The sequence below is a fragment of the Chelonoidis abingdonii genome, chromosome 6 (assembly GCF_003597395.2).
Source record: "Chelonoidis abingdonii isolate Lonesome George chromosome 6, CheloAbing_2.0, whole genome shotgun sequence".
NCBI lineage: Eukaryota > Metazoa > Chordata > Testudines > Testudinidae > Chelonoidis > Chelonoidis abingdonii.
This window is the reverse complement of record NC_133774.1, coordinates 109,117,782-109,137,838: the sequence shown is the minus strand read 5'-3', so window position 1 is coordinate 109,137,838 and position 20,057 is coordinate 109,117,782. Positions and strand designations below refer to the sequence as shown.

Genomic DNA, 20,057 nt, shown 5'->3' with positions numbered 1-20,057 from the left:
GTAACAGCCTAATTTGTTGCCATCAGGTTTGCCCACTGACTGTGGTCATCTGTTTTCTCCCTGCCACTCCCACGCTACAATTCTTCTCTGTTTTTTCGGTTTGTCCTCTCCACCACCATTTTACATCAGAAGTCTATTGAGACCAAGCAAACATCCAAAAGTAAAACAAAATGCGTACCTCTGGAATGTTTCCTAATCTTGGACTCTGGCATGACTTCAGAAGGGTATGGGGTGGTGTAGAGAGAGAACTCTGTATCCCTGGCTTCCTCAGCATGCTTCACTGCAAAGAGGAACAAAAAAGGAAGGCCAGTATCGGATCTAGGTCATTTGAAAGAGGTCCCATCTGCTATTTGCTATACCTCTGTTTTTTCTCTTCACATTTAGTGTTCCAAACTATCAGATCTCTTGCGTTAAAACAGGATGCAAAAAAATAGTTATGGACCTTGCTTTACCAATCTAGAAGCAAAAGTTGGATGATGGAAAAAATTCACAGGTGCTTTTATTTTTTAAACGAAAAAGGGGTTAAGATAACCTAAATTGTTCCACACATAAAATTGGGTGCTGAGAATAAAACAAAGTGGTTTGGATACAGTACTCTTTAACTTTCCATAAATTTTGTTTTATTAAAGTAACTCAGTGGGTTCTGCCTTGGCAGTTATTGTTAGCAGGGACATGCACTTGCAAGTGCTGTGCATACTCAGCTCCTGTTGTCTTTACTGGGACCTGAGGCATCGCAGAGCCTTGCAAGATAAGACCATATATGTGTTTATTCATAGATTTTTGTGGACATAGTACGATAGCATTATTTGATCAGATGTGAATATGGAATGTTGTCTAGTGATTACAGCATAGGGCTTGACATTCAAAATCTGGGTTTTATTGACTTCTTTAGTGGCCTTGAGCAGTCACTTAACTTGTCTGTGCCTCTTTTTACACCTTTGTGAAATGGGAATAATACATACCAATGTAACCATGATGTTAAGTCTTAATGTTTTAATTGCTTTGATATTTGAATGTGCTCTGGAAACACAAATTATAATAATTTAAGAATAAAAATTAAACCTTTTAGAATTAGACCACATTTTCATGATTGTTTGAACATCTGTTTGAAAGTTTGCAAATAGTTCAAACTGTACAACACACAACTTAGAATAGCAGACAACCATATTTGATATACGGTATATGGATAATTTGGGTGCTACTGTTGCACATTAATTTAATAATGGTTAAAACCAGCAACTTGAGGTAACTTTGGAACTATTGGAAGTGGTGAATTTTTTGTTTGTCAGATGTAATCTACTCCATAACAAGGCCTAACTTATTTTTAAATTTATAATTTACACTAAATCATAATACAAAATATTTACAAATTATAAAAAAATTCATAACCATGTTTTTAGCTGTCTTTCACAATATCTTTAGCAAAAACAGATTTACACAAATCTCAGTGCTCTGTTATATTGTAATTGTTCATAAGAATAATTAAATATTAGATTGCATTCAGCTGTCTCAGATCTAATAATCTGTTGGATCAATATCAGAATCATTATCTAGGTTAAGAGACCTGCTTTTCTTTAAATTGAAAAACAAAGGTTTTTGCATAACCATAATAAGTATAATTTTTTTGGCCTTAAACGTAAGCTTGGAAAGAAATTAGAAAAACAGGAAAAAATGAATAGCCAGTTTTTCCTTAGGGAGCAGCAGTTTTTTATTTCTGAATGACTTTTAGAAATATATTTTGACTATGGCTAATCAACTTATTTTGATAAACTAACACTGGATTGTGAGAGGACATAACTGTTACAGTTATGATACCACTAGAATTAGAGATATTGATCTATAAATTTAGTACTAAACCTTTAATAATAGATTTATATTGTAAAAAAAAAAATACCTACTGGGAGGATTGAAATATTAGAAAACCAAAATTAAAATAGCCAGCTATAAATGGCATAACCATTTTAGAGCTTAACTAACATACTTGATTAGTACATTAGACATAGAGAAAGGATTATCGACTCTAGCATCAAAACTAAACAGTGGTGTTCTACTATTTCACCTCTGTTGCTGATCTGGGCAATTTTATTAGCTGCTATATCAGCTTGACTTTTACCAATTGAGTATTTTACAAACAAACACAGCCCTCCCTAGGGTTGAGAAGTGCCAGTTTAAAGTCAAATAGACAAATGGCAAGTCTTGTAATAAAGTTTAAAAGAAACAGACCCTCACCAGAGTTCCTTCCTCCCAACTATTCCTGAGTTTCCAGACTCTCCCCAAAGATCTGGTGATTAAAGTCAAAAGCAAACAAGTAGAGTTCTCCCTCACTCAAAGGGGCTGTTGGCATCTTCAACCTCCCTTTTATAAGGGAGCAGATGACTGCTACTATCTTGCCACCCCCTTTCCAATTATGCTTTGCTGTGGAGGCCTACAAATCTCGTCATCCTCTGGGACTTGGGACTGCATTTCCCAGGATTCCCTCTGACCAAAAGTGCAGAGAGCCCTGACTCTCTCTCACTTCAAGGCTGTGATCCTCTGCCCTAGACAGTCTGGGTTCTCTCCCAAGCCAAACTGCCATCATGGAACAACCTCCCTTCTCTCAGTGATGGTTTCCCTTGTCTCACAAGTCTGTCTTGGATGGCTCAAAAAGGATAAACCTTCTTTACAGCAAATAGACAAACAAACAAATTCGGGGGAAGATCCCGCTGTTAAAATTCTAAAAACAAGGAAAATGATGAGATTTTTCACTCCGAGCTCCTGGACATCACCTCTGGTAACAGTGAGTAATAAGGCTAATAATTTCCCTAGCATTTAGAATTCAACCATTGTTAAATGATTGTTTGGACATCTGTTTGACATTAAAATCCTATGCCACACAATTTAGAATAGAACATAACCAGATTTCATATAGACACTGTGGGTGCTACTGTTACGTTTTAATTGAAAGCTGGTTAGGCAAGACTTGCCTGGAGACTGAATAAAAGTCAATTTCTGAGGTAATTGAACTGTGGTGAATTTTGTTCATTAAATGTAATCTAGAGGCCACATCACGACCACTAAACCTATTTTACTTATGACTGCAGGCACAGTACACACACTTGGTTATCTTAAGGGGAGGTACTATTTCCTTATAGCCTTTCATTTAAAGAGTGGATTTTTTATGAAAAAAAGTAAAGGCAAGTTTTAAAGCCTTATGGCATGAAAACACGATATATAGTACAGCTGTCAATTGTGTTTAAAACTATATAATGTTGGTTGACAAAAATATATTTGAAAAACCTGTTCTAACACTGAAACTTTTCAGATTCGAAAAAGAGTATTTTTCTACAAACAAGCAACTAAATGAAGAGATTGAGGAAAAGAAGAAAGTAATTACAGACCTCTCTGAGAGACTCCAGGATAATGAAAAAAGTTGCAAAGAATTACAGGAGGAGCTTGCAAAGGTAAGAGAGAAACCCTGTGGCACTTGCTTTATTGGGCCAGCAGATGACATTGTATATTTTACTATATAAAAAGCTGAAGAATGTTATGAAAATGATTTGATTGCACTGTACGTCTAACCTAAGGGTATGTCTACATTTAAACTGCTAGAGAGGCACAGCTGCAATGGTGCAGCTGCATGGCTATAGCACTTCAGCCTGGATGCTATCTACATCTACCCCTATTAGCATAGTTAATCCACCTTCCTCAGAGGTATGTCAATGGAAGGACTCTTCCATCATCCCAGTGCTGTCGACAGCGGAGGTTAGGTTGACATAGCTATATGTCTTAGGAGAGTGGGTTTTTCACACCCTAAGAGATGTAGGTGTGCCGATTGTAAGTTCCCTGGTATAGACCAGCCCATAAGCTCTGCCACTGTCTTGCTAGTATGGCTTTGGGCAAGTTACTTCACCTCTATGCCTAAGGCTATGTTTACACTATACATAGCAGGGAGGGTGCCATCATGCTAGTCAGTGAGCTACAGCGAAAGTCTGCATCAGAAGGATCAGCAGGCTTGTTGCAGTCAATTAAAGAAAAGGGAAACTTGGTAGGAGAAACATTATATACATCCACCCATGAGGAACATGGTCCCAATTTGATTACTTTCCCCACCCCAGCTTTTCTCTCGGACCTTTTCAAGCATAAAGTCATAGAACAGGACTTTACTATAACAGGGTTTAAAAGAGAACTAGATAAATTCATGGAGGTTAAGTCCATTAATGGCTATTAGCCAGGATGGGAAAGGAATGGTGTCCCTAGCCTCTGTTTGTCAGAGGGTGGAGATATCACTTGATCATTACTTGTTAGGTTCACTCCCTCTGGGGCACTTGGCATTGGCCACTGTCGGTAGACAGGTTACTGGGCTGGATGGGTCTTTGGTCTGACCCAGTATGGCCGTTCTTATGACTTCCACCACTGGTGCAAATCTTTGGATTTCTTGCATTGCTCTCTTGGCTGCTCACTCCAGTGTTTAATACTTTACTTCTACCATGACTTCTCCCTTGTCTTTCTCCCACTTGTGTCAAAATTGTATTAGTAGGTCACTGCAGGTACAACTGCAAGAGCTCATAAGGGGACGGGAATGGAAAATTACTCATCATTTCATTTTTGCCTAACCCCAGCAAACAAACTGGTCAGAAGTATCTTTGTTTTTTTTAAATAAACCAAGTGGTTGATGATCCCTGGGTTTGTATTTATTTAGATTATTTAATAAAACATAGTATTGCTGAGTCACATTTCTTATTCAGACTGCTAACAATGCCCCTTCAAAAACTGGTAAACTAATAAACCTGTTTCAGCAAAAACTTGACTCTGTATCCTCCTGGACTGGCTGTTTCAATGGAGTGTTTCCTCCCAGCTCCTCTCTTTCCGGAGAAGAGACCAACTTCTTCCATCTAAGGTCAAGGTACTAAGGGACACTCGCTCTAAATTAAGCCATCCTTTCTAAACCCCACAGAACCCGTAAGACAGGAATGCAACAGTGCCTTCTTGACCACTGCCAATTGCTGGCTGATGTTTAAAAGTGTAAAACTAGAGCTGGTGAGCTGCGGGCTGTGACGATTCTCAGTGGAACGTGGATGAGTGCATACTCTCGCCATGTCATATCTCTCGCTCTTTTTTCCTCCTCCTGTCTCCCTTTTTTTTACTTTGCTTAGGAGAATGTAAATTACACGTATATGCTTTTTGCCACTTGAGAGATTAAGGCTTCAGAAGAAAATCCTATATAGTTTATGGTAAAGCAGAAAGGAGCCCTCAAAACTAGCATTGCAGTGTGACTGAAAGGGACATATTGGGTAGGTGGAAAAAGCTGCTGAGGTGACTTAAATCCTCAAGACTGCCTTGAAGAGGCAGAAATATGCAAGCCACCTTTTAAAAGGCTTGTTCAGGAGAGGTATTCAAAGCCCCTTTCTGGATTAGATTTTTTTTTAAACTCAGTATTTTTCTCTGAAGACTTTTTTGTTTTTTGTTTGAGAAGCTGGAATAGGTAGAGTGTGTGTTTTTGTTTTTTCGTGCTGAAGAGTTTTTATCATTTTTATTGTTAAAGCAAAAAGCTCTGGCTAAAAACTGAAATATATATGATATATTTTATTACCAACCTGCTCTTTTTCTGAACTGAAATTCTCAGTGGGAGAAATGTTAATACTTTTATTCTCTTGTATAATAATTACTGGTACTTTCTCTCATTCCTTTTGTTTTAAAGTTAGACCTTCTCAATGCCCATTTTTTTTCAGACTCAGATAATCTCATTCTATGGTTTCCCACTGATCTGCTCTAATACAATGATTTTGTTTTAAAACATTTCAGGAAATATTACCAAACATTTAAAATATTTTAAGGACAAACTCTTGTTTTTTGAAGTAACTTGTGTTGGGACCAAGCTCATTCTTTGGAAAATTGTTATATTAAAAAGAACGTTTGTCTTTATGGCTCCACTGCATATAAAATAAAGCATTTATGCTGCTTTTAATTTAAAAGTTCAGCATGTTGAAAAAGTCTGCCACAAATCTGCATGGATCAAGTGTGGTAGAATCTGTTAGTACCAGACAGGATTGCCTGGGCAATATTCAGTATGGGCAAGATCTCAAGATTTCCTTGTGTTATTGTTAGGGAAACTGTTTTCAGACTTGTTGTTCTTTCTAACTAGAGCTTTAAGAATTTAGAGTTTGAAGAATAAGAATTTGGAAGAATGGGTATATACATTGTAGTTCAGAACTGGCTTTAAATCAAAATGGCTGCATCTCTATACTTGGCCTCTAAAAAAGAAGTTGTGGCTAGAATTTTTTTTTTTAAGATGCTTTTGGATTTCGATTCCTGCCGTCTAGCACCAGATAAACCCTAACTTTTTAGTTCCTGAAGAGAAGGAGAAGTTGAAGCTTTTTATTTTGTGTGGACGGAGTTGTAAAAGTATATAGTGAAGGTTCTGGGAATTTATCATTTTATTAATAAAGTATATTAGGAAACAGAATGAACTTTATTTTCTAATGCAAACTTACTTTAATGAGAATATTTAAACATATATGTTCCTAGATTTTTCAAATTCCTCACTAAAATGTCGATATTATTTCAATAAACATTTTTTCCTGCGTTGGTATGTCAGCCATATATAATATTTGGAGATTCTGAAAGAATGCTTAGCTGCTTCTAGACTATTAAGAATTGAAGGTCATAACATAAGTCACTGCAGAGGTACTTCCTGTAGATTGGCAATATCTCAGATTCTGTAACAATTAAGTCAGGTATGTTGATACGCAGAGTATAAAACATGATTAGTTAGTGTTTGTACTGTTTTGAAGAAGTGAAGTGCTATATAAATGCAAAGGAACAGTAATGCTGATGTTAATCCAGAAAAAAAAATTACTTAATCTATTTTTGTTTGTTTGTTTGTCCCACTGAGGTTAAGTACATGCCTAAGTGCTGTCCTGCATAGGACAGACTTCAATGCTTGCTTAAGTGCTTTTCTGAGTTGAAGCCTTAGTGCAAAACAGAGGTCTCTCAAACAGAGGTTGTCAAATTTTTGAAGTTGTGCATCTAAATTGCATCTGAAAAAATATAGGTAATTGCATGTACAAATGGTTATTTATTCAGGTAAAAAATTGCATGTGCAGATGTGGGACTTGTGCCTGTAATTTGTACACATGAAATATTAACTAGTAAAACGTAAGGAGCCACTTTTGGAAAATTTTGCTATATAAAACCGATTTTAGTGTAGTGATTTCTTCTATCATACTGTTCTTCCCCACAGGTTATATCTTGGGTTTCCCTGAGACCCCACCCCTGCTCACTCTAGCCTCACTCCCTCCATCTCTTGCTCTTCCTCACTCTCACTCACTTTCAGTGGACTGGGGCAGGGGTTTGGGGTGTGGGAAGGGAATGTGGGCTCCTGGTGCGGACTCTGGTATGGGGCTGGGCATGACAGGTTTGGGGTGCAAGAGAGGGCTCTGTGCTGGGATAGGGAGTGTGGGGGAATGAGGGCTCCAGCTGGGGTTGTGGGCTCTGGGGTGGGGCCAGGGATGAGGAGTTTGGGGAGCAGGAGGGAGCCCAGGGCTAGGGCAGGGGGTTGGGATGTGTGTGGGGAGGAGCGGGGTGCAAACTGCAGGAGGGGGTTTGGGTGTGTGAGGGGACTCTGGGCTGGAGTAGGTGGTTGGGGTGTGGGAGCGGGTCTGGGCTGTGGGGTCCCGGCAGCACTTACTGCAGCTCCCAGGAAGCAGCCACCAGGTCCCTTCATCCCCTAAGCTTGTGGGCAGCCAGGGAGGCTCCACACTCTACCTTCATGCTGCAGATGCTGCCCCCACAGCTCCCATTGGTTGCAGTTCCTGACAAATGGGAGCTGCAGAGCCGGCACTGGGGGCGGGAGCATTGTGCAGGGCCTCCTTGGCCACTCATGCGCCTACGGGCCACAGAGGGACCCACACGGAACCAAGGCAGGTAGGGAGCCTATCTTAGTCCCGGATCCCCAATACACCACCGACCAGAGTTTTAACGGCCCAGTCAGCGGTGCCAACCAAAGCCGCAACCGTGCCTTTTTGACTGGGCATTCTAGTCGAAAACTGGACACCTGGCAACCCTACTTTCAGACTCAGTACTCAGAAAAATATCTTTACAACCATAAGGACTAGAAACATTCTAAAAAATGTAAACGAAAGCTTCGATCTTGCAAAAACTGGTGGGGGCACCATGAATACAGCTGCCCTGACCTCTAGTGTAGAACCTTTCTCATTCTCATTAAGTACATGCATTAGGAAACTGAGAAACCCTTTGGTATATTCTCTGCAGTGCACGTTCACTTCTATGCTTAGGTTTTCCACTTCACAAATTTAAGGAAAAAATCATAGGCTGCAATGATGGGGGAGAGGGAACTGAAACAGGAGTTAGAAAGGAAGGAAACTAAATTGTTTGTGGGTAAAATATAGAAGATTTGGCTAGTTTAAGGAATTTCCTTGTCATCTTTACTGCAATTGAAAAATAGATACTAAAATTGGCATGGAGACTTATGGACACAGTTAGCAAATGTGAGTACAGAGAAACGATGAAGGCTAAATAAACTAGAATGTGGTGAATTAAAAAAAATGGAAGGCTGAGGGGAAAAAAATACATTTGTTTAGGCGTGCTTATAAAAAGACTTTTCCGTGGGATATATTCAGTATGACCTTGTCTGTACTAGAGTGGCTTACATTAAAAAGAAAGCCTTTCTCTTACTGTGATATTGACCATACTGTTATATTTTCCTATTGATAGTATGCACTGTAAGGTAAATCCTTCTAATGTATTTGCATCCTGTGGAAAAGATAATCCTTTACAATATATTTGTAGTGGTGTTCTGCAAAAAGAAGCACTTGTGTATATATGGATTTCAGTTGTGTTGGAAATTCTTTGTGAAGTGTAGTACAAACTATCATATAGGGAAACCCATGTAAATGCTACAGGGGACCTAACACTGAAACACACATGAATAATATATTAGTAGATATACAGCACATATAATTAAAATTGAAACAGTAAAACACATTTTATAAAATATTTGAACTGAATAGGAGAGAACACAGCAGAAAATTGCATATATTTGTCCTTGTTTGCCAGTGATATGCTATCAGCTCATAAGAGAGCTTTTTGGTGGACGACATTTCCCACATTGGAAAAACTGATTGGATCCTTGGATAAGTAGTGGTGTGTTCGTCTGTATGTAATAGACAATATAGTAGAATTTTCTTGGGGCTATGGAGAATAAATTTCCTGTGCTATGATCAAATAGGAAGGAAAATGTATTCAAATAGCGAATTATAATTTTAGATCAGAAGATAAATAATGTGTAACAGGTCAGGATCAGAAATAGGAGATATGGACCTTCTTTCTTCACCACCTCTCCATTACACTGATGTTATGAAAAGGGTACTTTTAATTTTTGCTTACTTCTGACCTAATCCTTTCCCACTTGTTGTCTGGACAGATGCCATCTTTTGACTATGGACTTCTTTAATTATAAACTCTTTGGCAGAAACCATGTCTACATATTCATATGGACAGGGACTAGCACAATGGCTCCACCCCTGATGAGGTCTCTGGGTGCTACCATAATATAAATATTTGATTATAGTAAATCTGGAAGCTTCAATACTTTCAGACATATTCCTGTGCACCTGAAACTCCCATTGGATACAGCTACACTACAGTAAAAGACCCGCAGCATAGCCACAGTTCTGAGACTCTCCTCCCTTGTGAAATCTCAGAGCCTGGGCTTGGGCTAAAGTCCAGCTGCTGACCCAGCACCTGTGTCAGCTGACCCAGGCTCTGAGACTTGGTGCCGCAGGCTTTTTAATTGCAGTGTAGAAATACCCATTGTTTCTCATGTCAGACTGAGCTCTTAAATGCTACTATATGCATATGTAGCATATGTTTTAAAAATTAAGTAACTAAAGTTAGAGGCTTCCTTTGGCAGATTAATATTTAACAGAATACTAATATAACATACTCAGGGAATGTCTACATTACAGAGGCTTGACTGGTATAGTTATGCTGATATAGCAATATTGACAAGAGCCCCCTAATGTGGAAAACAGGAGTTCTTCTGCCAGCACAGCTAAACCACCTCTCCGAATGACTCTAGCTACGTCAACAGAAGCACTCTGGTGTTGTCATACTTGCATCTATGAAACCAGGGTTTTGTCGGCATAGCTGTGTCAGCTAACAGTACGATTTTTTCCCCCCACCCCGTCAGCACTCCTAGCTTACATAGCTGGGCCTGCAAAACTTTGTAGTATAGGTCAGGCCTTATATTCTACTCAATCTGGATGTACCAGAGTGAAGTAAGTGAGATGTGCTTAAAGTTAAGTGCATCCTCAAATGCTTTGTTGGACTGAGGCCTTAGTATTCCTGTGAATATCCCAATATAGTCTAATGACAGTGAATGGCCATGGCTCTTGCTTAACTTGTACAGTATTAACAAATTTAAGCTTAATTGTCAGAGATCGGGACGTGGGTGGTCATGCCTAGTGGTTGGAGCAGGAGTCGATAGCCAGTAATAGGTGTCCAGGGTGAGAGCCAGAGTCAGAGTCCAAATACCAGAGCCGAGGGTCAGAGCCAAAGTCAGAATTCAGAAATTGGAGTTGAGCATCAGAGCTGGGTTACCCTGAGTGAGACAAAACAGGGCAGGATAAGGTACGAGGCAAGGGCAGGACTGGGTCAGAATTAAAAGTAGGATTGGAGCGGGACTGGAACAAGGTGGGAGCAAGGCTGGGGCAAGCAGGCTCAGGAGCTATCACAGCCATGTGCAAATACTTTGAGCAGCTGCTGAGCTGCTGCTGCTGGGCTTAAGAGCTAGTCAGCTGACTCATCCCGCCAGTGAGGTGGTGCAGCCAAGCAAGCAGCCTAGGGCAGGCCAGCTATACTTGTTAAGCTGCCCAGAGACTTGCTGTGCTGTGGGCTCGGAATCATTCCTGACATTACTGAGTGCATATTTGGCCAGTGTCAAGTGCTTAATGTGCTCCTGAACTAAGAGTGAAATATTAAGCTCACATTTTATTAATATTCTTTACAATATTTTTCATATGAAAAGAAAACATGTCATATGCTACCTCAATATTTGTAACTACATACTAAGTTTACTTATCTACACTCTTGCAATTACAAATTTAGCCCTTCCTTCATGACTGCAGGGTCTGCTGCACAGAGGAGGGAGAAGTGTGATGTGAGGTGGTGATGGAGTGTGCGGCCACAGGACCTACTGCTGTGCTGATCCTCCCACTCTACCCCAGTGATAGTGGAGTATGGAGCTAAATCAGCTGATGGGCTGAAGCAGCCTTTGTGGATTGTCTGTGCAACTATTAGACTGGTTTGTGGGAACAGTGCCTCTCCCATTGATCTGCCCACTGCCCAGCCTGTCTGCTCAAGTTGCATGCAGGGCTGCCCTTTGAAGAAAAAACAATAATCGATGTGACATAACTATTTATTTGAAATTTTATTTCATTCCAAATCTTTTCAGACACTTTAATATTAAGCTGCCCCTCGAAATAGGACCAGCCCTGTAGGTTGAACAAAAGCCTACACACAAGGTCCCCCAGTGAAAAGCTTATTGAAAGAAAATCCAGTGCTGGGAGTTGAAGTGTTCTCCATTATTCTGTTGCTTCTGGGACATTAACTAAAAAGCAGAGTTTTTGAGATTGAAGAAACCACTATCTAACATGGAAAATATAGCTAACAATTGCACTTGGCAGGTTGCAGCTACAGTCGGTATGGGCTTTTCCAGAACAGCAGATCCTTGATTTCCATCTCATCTTGTCAGAAGCATTGTACCTTTCCAGATGTCCTTGCTGGGTGCAACAATTAACTTTGTTGTTTGTGTACGTAGGCAGCAGATGACTATTTTTATGGCAGGAAGAGAAAATTACTGTACTCTTTGAATATTTACTAATTCTGACTGCTTGAAGGGCCCCCACACACCCTCCCCTGGTTTTTTATATGAAATGCATGTTAAGTCCACACCGAAACACTGTTTTAGCTGTTTGTACTATCATGTTGTACCCGCTTGGTTTCAGGAAAACGTAATGGTGTGCAATGTGTCTCTTTATATAATTTGTTCTACAGTAGAAATGTTAATTGTAACACGAGTTTTTTTTTTTTTTGTTTACCACTTTAATATTTTTTTTCCTTCACCCATCCCCCTGTCAAATAAAGGCCAAGAAACGCCAGGCCTTTCTAACAGAGATGTATGAAAACAACATGAGAGAACTGGAGTTACTCTTGGACAGCTTTACTATGTCAAGCCAGCGGACAGCAGGTTAGTTGAAGGTATAAAATGACAGATGCATCTGTCAATGTTCCAAAGTCACTACATTGTGGGAATTCTGCAGATGCCTCTCGCATTCCCTCTTCTCAACATGCTTTGATTTGATGACATAAGAGCAGTTCTCACAGCAGTCAAGTGGCCTTGCTAGCTGAGAAAGGGTGACGGATTGTGGACCTGCTGTTGTCAGCCCAGAATTTGATTTGCAAGTGCTGGGATCTATCTGATCGGTCAGAAAAGGGCTCACTTGCTGTGTCTAAATCCAACTGAGAAAAAAGTCCTTACAATCTACCTGCAAGGGGAACAGATGTTTTGACTGAACTGAGCCAAATTCTGAGGCAACCTTCAGCAACTTAAAGGTCACATATTCACAAAGGTTATGTAGGACACAAGATGTTACACAGTTCTCTTTATAGCAGTACTTTGTACTCTGAGTTGCATTCATTTAATTTCAAACAGCATATTAGTAAATATTTTTCTGATTAGTATATAAATCTGAAATTGAAGATTTAGTGTCATTCTATCATATACATTACATGGTATTATTTGTAACATACTACTCTACAATTGAGATGGGGACTGAGATAAACAGTAATTATTGAGACACCATTAATCTGAAATCTAGTAAATTTATTTTAAAAAAGGAGGTAAAAGTAGTTTTAGGTACTACAGCTGACCGCTATTTCCCCTGTCAGTTTTTGTGATTATTTTTTTTTTTTAACAATCTTATGTTCTTAGAAAAACTTTTTTTTTTTTTTTTTTTAATTTCTCATTGATGCGTGGAACATCTACATACCTATACAAGGGAACCAGTCAAACAAAGTATTCACAAAGTGCTGTCAAACACACACAGGAAATGAACTGAATACATAAAGAAATATTTTCCTCTAATCTTTGTTATAATAATCTTAGGAATTACTTTACTTTTTACAAAAATAGGTAAAACATGTTCAGAAAAGGGGTTTATTTGTTTTTAAGTTCATGTTAAACCTAATGTGTTATGTGGTGCTATATAAATTATATCTGCATTTCTGCAATATCTAGCAACAAGATACACTGAGGGATGATGTGGCAGCCTTTCATTGATTTTCCTCTCCCCTCCCCCCCTTTTACTTTCTCTGCATTTTTGGCCAAAGAATGTTGTGACAGACTGATAATTTCCTACAATATCCTGAATGAACTTTTCTGAATTAACTTAAACCTTAATGAATTAGTTTTAACATCTTTGGAGTTCATTGTATTAAAAATGCAATTGTGTATTGTATTGTGGAATTGTATGTATTTCCATCTGAAGAAAAACGGGATGATTAGGCAAATTGACTCACGTTGTAACATCTTTAAAGAAGCTACCCCCCCATAGAAAGGTGTGCATATACTATTTCAAAGTGAATTATCCAGGAACCACCGATTAAGAAAGGGGTTTTAGATAAATAGCCTGGCTCTAAACTAGCATATGGCCTTCTTTCTGATCCGCAAATCCCTGGTCCACAGAGGGCTCCAATCCTTAGGGTAAGGCCGGAAGGACTGGGCCAGCCAGAATCCATGTTATGGTTGTGATTCATGCTAATAAGATTACTAGAATTAGTGTAGGTTCTTTTATTGTTTTTAGTGCTTTCTCTGTAGTGCTTTTTACCTGAAGAATTAAGTAGGATTGCATAGAAATCTGTATGGTAATTTATATCTGTAGTAGTTACACTTGTATCCCTCTCTAAAGAGAAAGCAAGCAGGTGTCCTTGGGCAACCTGGAAAATACACAGTGAAGGCAGGGAACCGTGCAGCCTAGAAATACACGAATCAGAAAGGAGAGAAATATGTATTTCCGCCCAGAAAGGCAATGGCTGGGGAGCTGGAATCCTTGAGAATGAACACCTTGCTGAACCACAGTGGGGAAATACAGGTGCAGTTGCCCTGAACTGTGACAAATGTCATTCCAGATAAAAAGCTTTGGACAGGCAAAGTTGAGTGAAAGAGCACTAGACCCCTTTCTGATATTTCTGTGGATTCCCCATTTCCCATAAAAGCATGGCTTCATCTGGAACTGTGATGCTATGACCTCCTCACCTGCACTTGGACCAGATAAATCCTTGCAGTCAGTTTCCAGGTGCATAGTGGGAACTGGTGAGAATTAATGCTGAAAGCGTCAACATTAACTCCTATGGGTATTTCCCCATAGGTTCACTGGGATTTTGTGCCATTAAGAGCAGCCTTTCCCAGTCTCCTCTCAAGCCTATGGCACCTCTCTTGCACAAAGGAGCTTTTGCAGGATTAAAGGGAGCGGGGTCTGCTGCTGCTACTAAGGGGCAATTCCTAAGCAATTTATAGTACTTTGAACAGGCTTTCCCTTCTTCTCATACCCTTGATGGTAAGTATCTCAAGGAGTGATCTGATCCTGTGTTTCCCTCTTAGTGGGAATTCAGTAGTTTGTTTTTAATGCACTTTTATTTTTAAAGGTGGGAGTAAATAGACATCTAAAAATAAAAAAATTTAAAGCTTCAAAAGCAGATGTAGAGAGTTGCTCCTCTGCAGAATGTCTGATTTGCTGCTGCAAGTGGGTCCTCATAGCAAACACTGAAACCTCAAAAGTGCTGTTCCAGTTTGAGGGGAGACAAACAGTAATATTCTACAGTTTGTCTTGCAGGTTCGCTGCACTTTTCAATTGATCGTGTAGTAATATTTTCAAAGATGGCTTGCTTTCTTCTTGCCTGCTTCTTCTTCTTGTATATATTTGTCTAATATTGCTGCTTCTATTATTTCTTTCATGCCCACAAAGAGACACTATTGCTCTGTGAAGTGGACTTGCAGAAAATCTAGGACCAATAAAAACAAAAAGTTGGAGCTTTTAATACTTCCTTGTGGTCTAACGTAGAAACCAACTGGAAATTAGGAATGCTAGCACGATGTTATCTGACTGCCCTGCACAAATCAGCAGCAAGGGCTTCATGGGCCACCAGTGATCCATGGATCATATTTTGGGAACTGCAGCGTAACATCAGCAAGTATTGAAAAACAAAGTCCTCAGGGACATAGGTGCTGGAACTAGAGGTGTTCAGGGCCTATCACACCCTCTGCTTGAAGTGGTTTCCATTATATACAGGGCTTACAGTTTGGTTCATGGTTCCCAGCATCCCCACTATAAAAATTGTTCCAGCACCCTTGCTCAAGGATTGAGAGTTGGCATAGATGTTCCTACTAGATGTTCCTAGTGGCCAGTCACATAGCAGGGAAGGAGAATCAACTGCGGACATACTCAGCTGACGATAAACTCCCAATGGTTGACTCCTGGAAGTGGTGCCTCAGAACTTTCTCACGTGGGCCATACATGAGAGAGACTGATTTATCACATTTCTGCACCCGCTATGACTGTTCTCTGTCAGAACATGAGAAAAAAATGTTGCTGGAATAGGTGCTTACTCTTTTAAAGATGACCTGTGAAGGGGAAAAGAATGTGTTCTTTCTGTTTCTTTATGATGTAAAAAGAAAGGCCTCAAGCAATTTTGGTTTCTAAAGGGTATCTTAAAGACCATTTTTTAACAACTTAAAAGTGTCAAACATTGAGTTCTCTCTTTGTGTTAGACAGCTTGAGAAGCAATGGGGTTCTGACATACTGAAACCTGAACAGAAGGGAAGAGAGTCTTTTAGGCTTTGTCTACTTGGCAAAGTTTAGCAGTTATACAGGTATAGTTTTCCCAGTTTAACCACCCAGGTGGACACTTACTCCACTATGAGAGTAATTTTTTTTGTTTAACTTAACCCCCTTCCCAAGTGACATAACTGTAATATTATTATTAATAACAATAATATAGTATCTGTTTAAATTCAGACCTTATCTTATACTAGTATAACTTTCCTGTGATGACAAACTGTTTTAAAATGTCGTTTTTGTTTTGCTTTTAAACATCTGTTTAATTCAAACATCTGTCAACTAGTTGAAAGAAATGCTGTTTTGTTAAAGGTTCATCAGTCCTGTCCTTTTACTTAAGGGCTGAGAGGAGAGATCTTCCAGTCTCTTTGGGTTCTTCATGGGACTTCTCTAGCAAAACAAGAAACTTGACACTCCTGATATTTCTAAAGTAAAAACAAGCAGGAAAATGTAAACAATTTTTCATAAAGCAAAAAGTCAGTCACACACACACACATGCACGCACACACGGTCACTTTTAAAGCCATGAAATTTAGCTGATAATTTTTCATTAGTTCATCTCGTTATACTTCTTGTACCATGTGTGGGATACTTTGGAGGGGATATATTCTGTGATTTTAATCACAGAACTGTACTCCAGAATATTAGCTTTCATTTAAAAAATAATTTCTAGCCCATAAGGTTTTAGAGATGAATCTCTGTAGACTGATCTATAGATTATGTATTAATTATATTGATTGATCAAAAAATTCCCAGTTATCATTTTGAGGGTTGGCATGAACAAGTGTAAACTCATGGAGTATTGTCCACCTGAGTCAGCGGAGAGCCTGAAAGAATAGCTTTACACAGTGTGAACTGACCCATTCATCTCAATAAGAGCACTGTAGAATTTGGCATTTTTCTAAGATGTAGTGTTCCACACTTTGCTACAGTCAAGCACCTATTTTGTTTTCTGTCTCATGGCCCAACTGGGACCTGCCTGCAGCTTTCCCCACAAAGGGGTGATGATTAGTTTATGTTGTGTGCTCCCTGCACTGTTCTATGGAACCAGACAGCAGGGAGTCAGAGTTAGGTCTTATTTAAGTTGAGGTGGCCTCTAGGTGTTACAGTAATACAAGTAATAGAGCAAGGATAGCATATCTAGTCCATAATTTATTTTTAGTGTAATTTTTTTCTTAATGTGGAACAGGTGACCAAAATAGCCTGTGATAACAATAACATTAGAACAGAATTATGCCCTGGGATATGCATGAACAGTTCCTATCCCATTGAATTAACTGGAAAATTTTGTGTTGATCATAGTGCAGAATTTGGCCCTAGAATAGCATTCTCACCAACTTCCAGAAACAGGGGATAAAGCAATTTACGCTCTAAGCCCTACACAAATCAGCATGTGTTTTAACGCAAAGTGTGACTATGGTAATAAAGATGGACTAAGAAATAAGTGAAAAGTTAGTGTGTCCAAGAGTGAAATATCTCTTAAAGCCCTCTTCTGTACTTCCTGAAGTGATTAAAAGAGGGAAATGTAAGTGGTTGTTGGCAATATTCTGATTTTGCAGGCATGTCTGATGTTTCCATTGACTGCAGTTGGTGCTCCATGTGAGTATCCAAAGCCAGGCTTTGTTTAATGCTTCACAGTTGGTTAAGTGATACTTACCTTTCCATTTTTTATTAGAAAAAAATAAACTAAGATTTTAAAATAGTCAAAAAATAGATAGATAGGGTGCTCCTGCAACTATAGTTTTATAGAAAGTTGTTCCTGGTCTGACGGATAGGTTTAGAATACAAGACACAGTCTGTGTGTCCTGACTTGCTGTGTTATGCTGGAAAAGTTGCTCAGGGTCTGATTTTTTTTCAGACATACTGAGCAACTGTAGCTTCTATTGACTCCAGTGGGTGTTGGCGCTTAGCATCTCTGAAAATCATGTTCTTTAACCTCTTTGTTTCTCAGGCCTGGTCTACACTATGCGTTTATGCTGAATTTAGCAGCGTTAAACCGATTTAACCCTGCACCCATCCACACAACAAAGTCCTTTATATCGATATAAAGGGCTATTTAAACTGGTTTCTGTACTCCTCCCCGACGAGAGGACTAGCTCTGGAATCGGTATTGGCATGTCGGATTAGGGTTAGTGTGGCCACAAATCAACGGTATTGGCCCCTGGGCGGTATCCCATGGTGCACCATTGTGACCGCTCTGAAAAGCAATCTGAACTCGGATGCACTGGGCAGGTAGACAGGAAAAGTCCCGCGAACTTTTGAATTTCATTTCCTGTTTGCCCAGTGTGGAGCTCTGATCAGCATGGGTGGTGATGCAGTCCCAAATTCAAAAAGAGCTCCAGCATGGACTGTACGGGAGATACTGGATCTGATTGCTATATGGGAAGACAAATCTGTTCTATCAGAGCTCCGTTACAGAAGACCAAATGACAAAGCATTTGAATAAATCTCCAGGCTATGATAGACAGAGGCCACAGCAGGGACTCAGCACAGTGCTGCGTAACGGAAAGCCAAAGAATCAAATGGATGCTAATGGAGGGAGGGAGGGAGGGGGTACTGAGGACTCCCCGCAGTCTCCGAAAAGCATTTGCATTCTTGGCTGAGCTCCCAATGCCTGTAGGGTCAAAAACATTGTTGCGAGTGGTTCAGGGTATATCTCATCAATTTACCACCCCACCCTCCCCGTGAAAGAAAAGGGAAAAAAATCGTTTCTCGCCATTTTTCAATGTCACTGTATGTCTACTGCATGCTGTTGGTAGACGCAGTGCTGCGGCACTGAACAACAGCATCCCCTCCCCTTCCTTTCCTGATGGCAGACAGTACAAAATGGTGGAAAACCGTCTTATTAGAAAAGGATAACACATGCCCTTATCCAGGAAAATTTACATTTAAATATCAGCAAACCCACACATTTGCACATAAGAAAAAACCAAATAATAGGACTATTCTACTGTCTTTTACCTTTGTACTTTACAGATTGGAACGAAGATTAGAGAGCCTGTAGAGACTGGTGCGGTGACCTCAGAGCCTAGAGAGGACACACACACAGAACAAAAGGACCCACACCCAAACTTCCTCCTCACCCAGATGTTGAAAGTATCTGTCTCCTGATTGCTTCTGGTCAGGGTGTGGGTGTTACCCTTTTCAGTGTGAAAAGATTATTACCCTTAGCTATCTGTTCTATGACAGCGGTGATTCTGGGTCAAATGTCGCACTTAATTCCTTCTTCCGTGAAAGCAACGGCAGACAATCATTTTGCGCCTTTTTGCCTGGATTGCCCTGGCATGATGGCCATGGCATTGGCAAACCATGGAGCCTGTTTGCCTTTGTCATTGTCATTGTATGTGTATGGTGCTGCTGACAGTATGGCATGGTACTGCAGTGTACACAGTTAGCATTCATTTACCTTGCTAGCATAGCCATGAGATGGTTACCATCCCTATTGCACGTCTGTCATTGTAACATTGGCGATGAGATGACGTTATCAATGCATTTTGTACCATTTGAGGTGTGGTCATGGGTGCTCCGGCGCTGGCCGCGCTGAGGTTCGGCACAGGTGGCACATGACAAAAATGGAATGACTCCTCGGTCATCCTCTTTCTTTATTTTTGTCTAAAGTAGAGTCAGTTCTCTGCCTAGGAATGGGGCAGTCTCCTAGAGAGCCAGGGAGAGCACAGCCATTCCAGGTGCAGAGTCCCCAGAGACTTTCCCGCAGAAATGATGAGCTGCAAGCCATTCTAGGGTGCCCCTGCAACAACCCCACCCGTGCTTTCTCTCCTCCACACCCTCCTGGGCTAACCGTCGGCTGTAATATAGTGTTCACCCCATGTTGTTGTGTTGGATGAAGTAATAAAGATGCTAGGAAAAGAAACACTAAACTTTTTAGCAAAGAATAAAGTGAGGGGGAGGCAGCCTACTCAGTTGCTTATGATAATCCAGGGAGTACAGAATCTTTTTTAGACACAAAAAGAGGAGGTGGGCGGGTGATGGAACTCATTAGGCTCCAGCTGCTATATTGGATGACGACGGGTTACCAGAATTTTTGTACTGTCTGCTCAGAATGACGGGAGTCTATGGCAGGGAGTCATTCCCATTTTCCCAGGCGCCTTACCCGATCGACGCTCTTCACGAGGCCAGCACAGGAAGCACTCACAGGTACGAGAT

At 40.2% G+C, this 20,057-nt stretch overlaps 1 protein-coding gene across 5 annotated transcripts in view; it reads left to right on the top strand.

The window, feature by feature from the left end:
- CCDC171 (coiled-coil domain containing 171) overlaps positions 1-20,057 on the top strand; it is a 272,987-nt gene that overhangs the window by 50,594 nt on the left and 202,336 nt on the right. For all 5 annotated transcript variants that reach the window (XM_075067320.1, XM_075067318.1, XM_075067319.1 and 2 more), the window contains 2 exons: positions 3,302-3,440; positions 12,145-12,247. In XM_075067320.1, the coding sequence (XP_074923421.1) occupies positions 3,302-3,440; positions 12,145-12,247 (242 nt within the window). The remainder of the gene's footprint in view (positions 1-3,301; positions 3,441-12,144; positions 12,248-20,057) is intronic.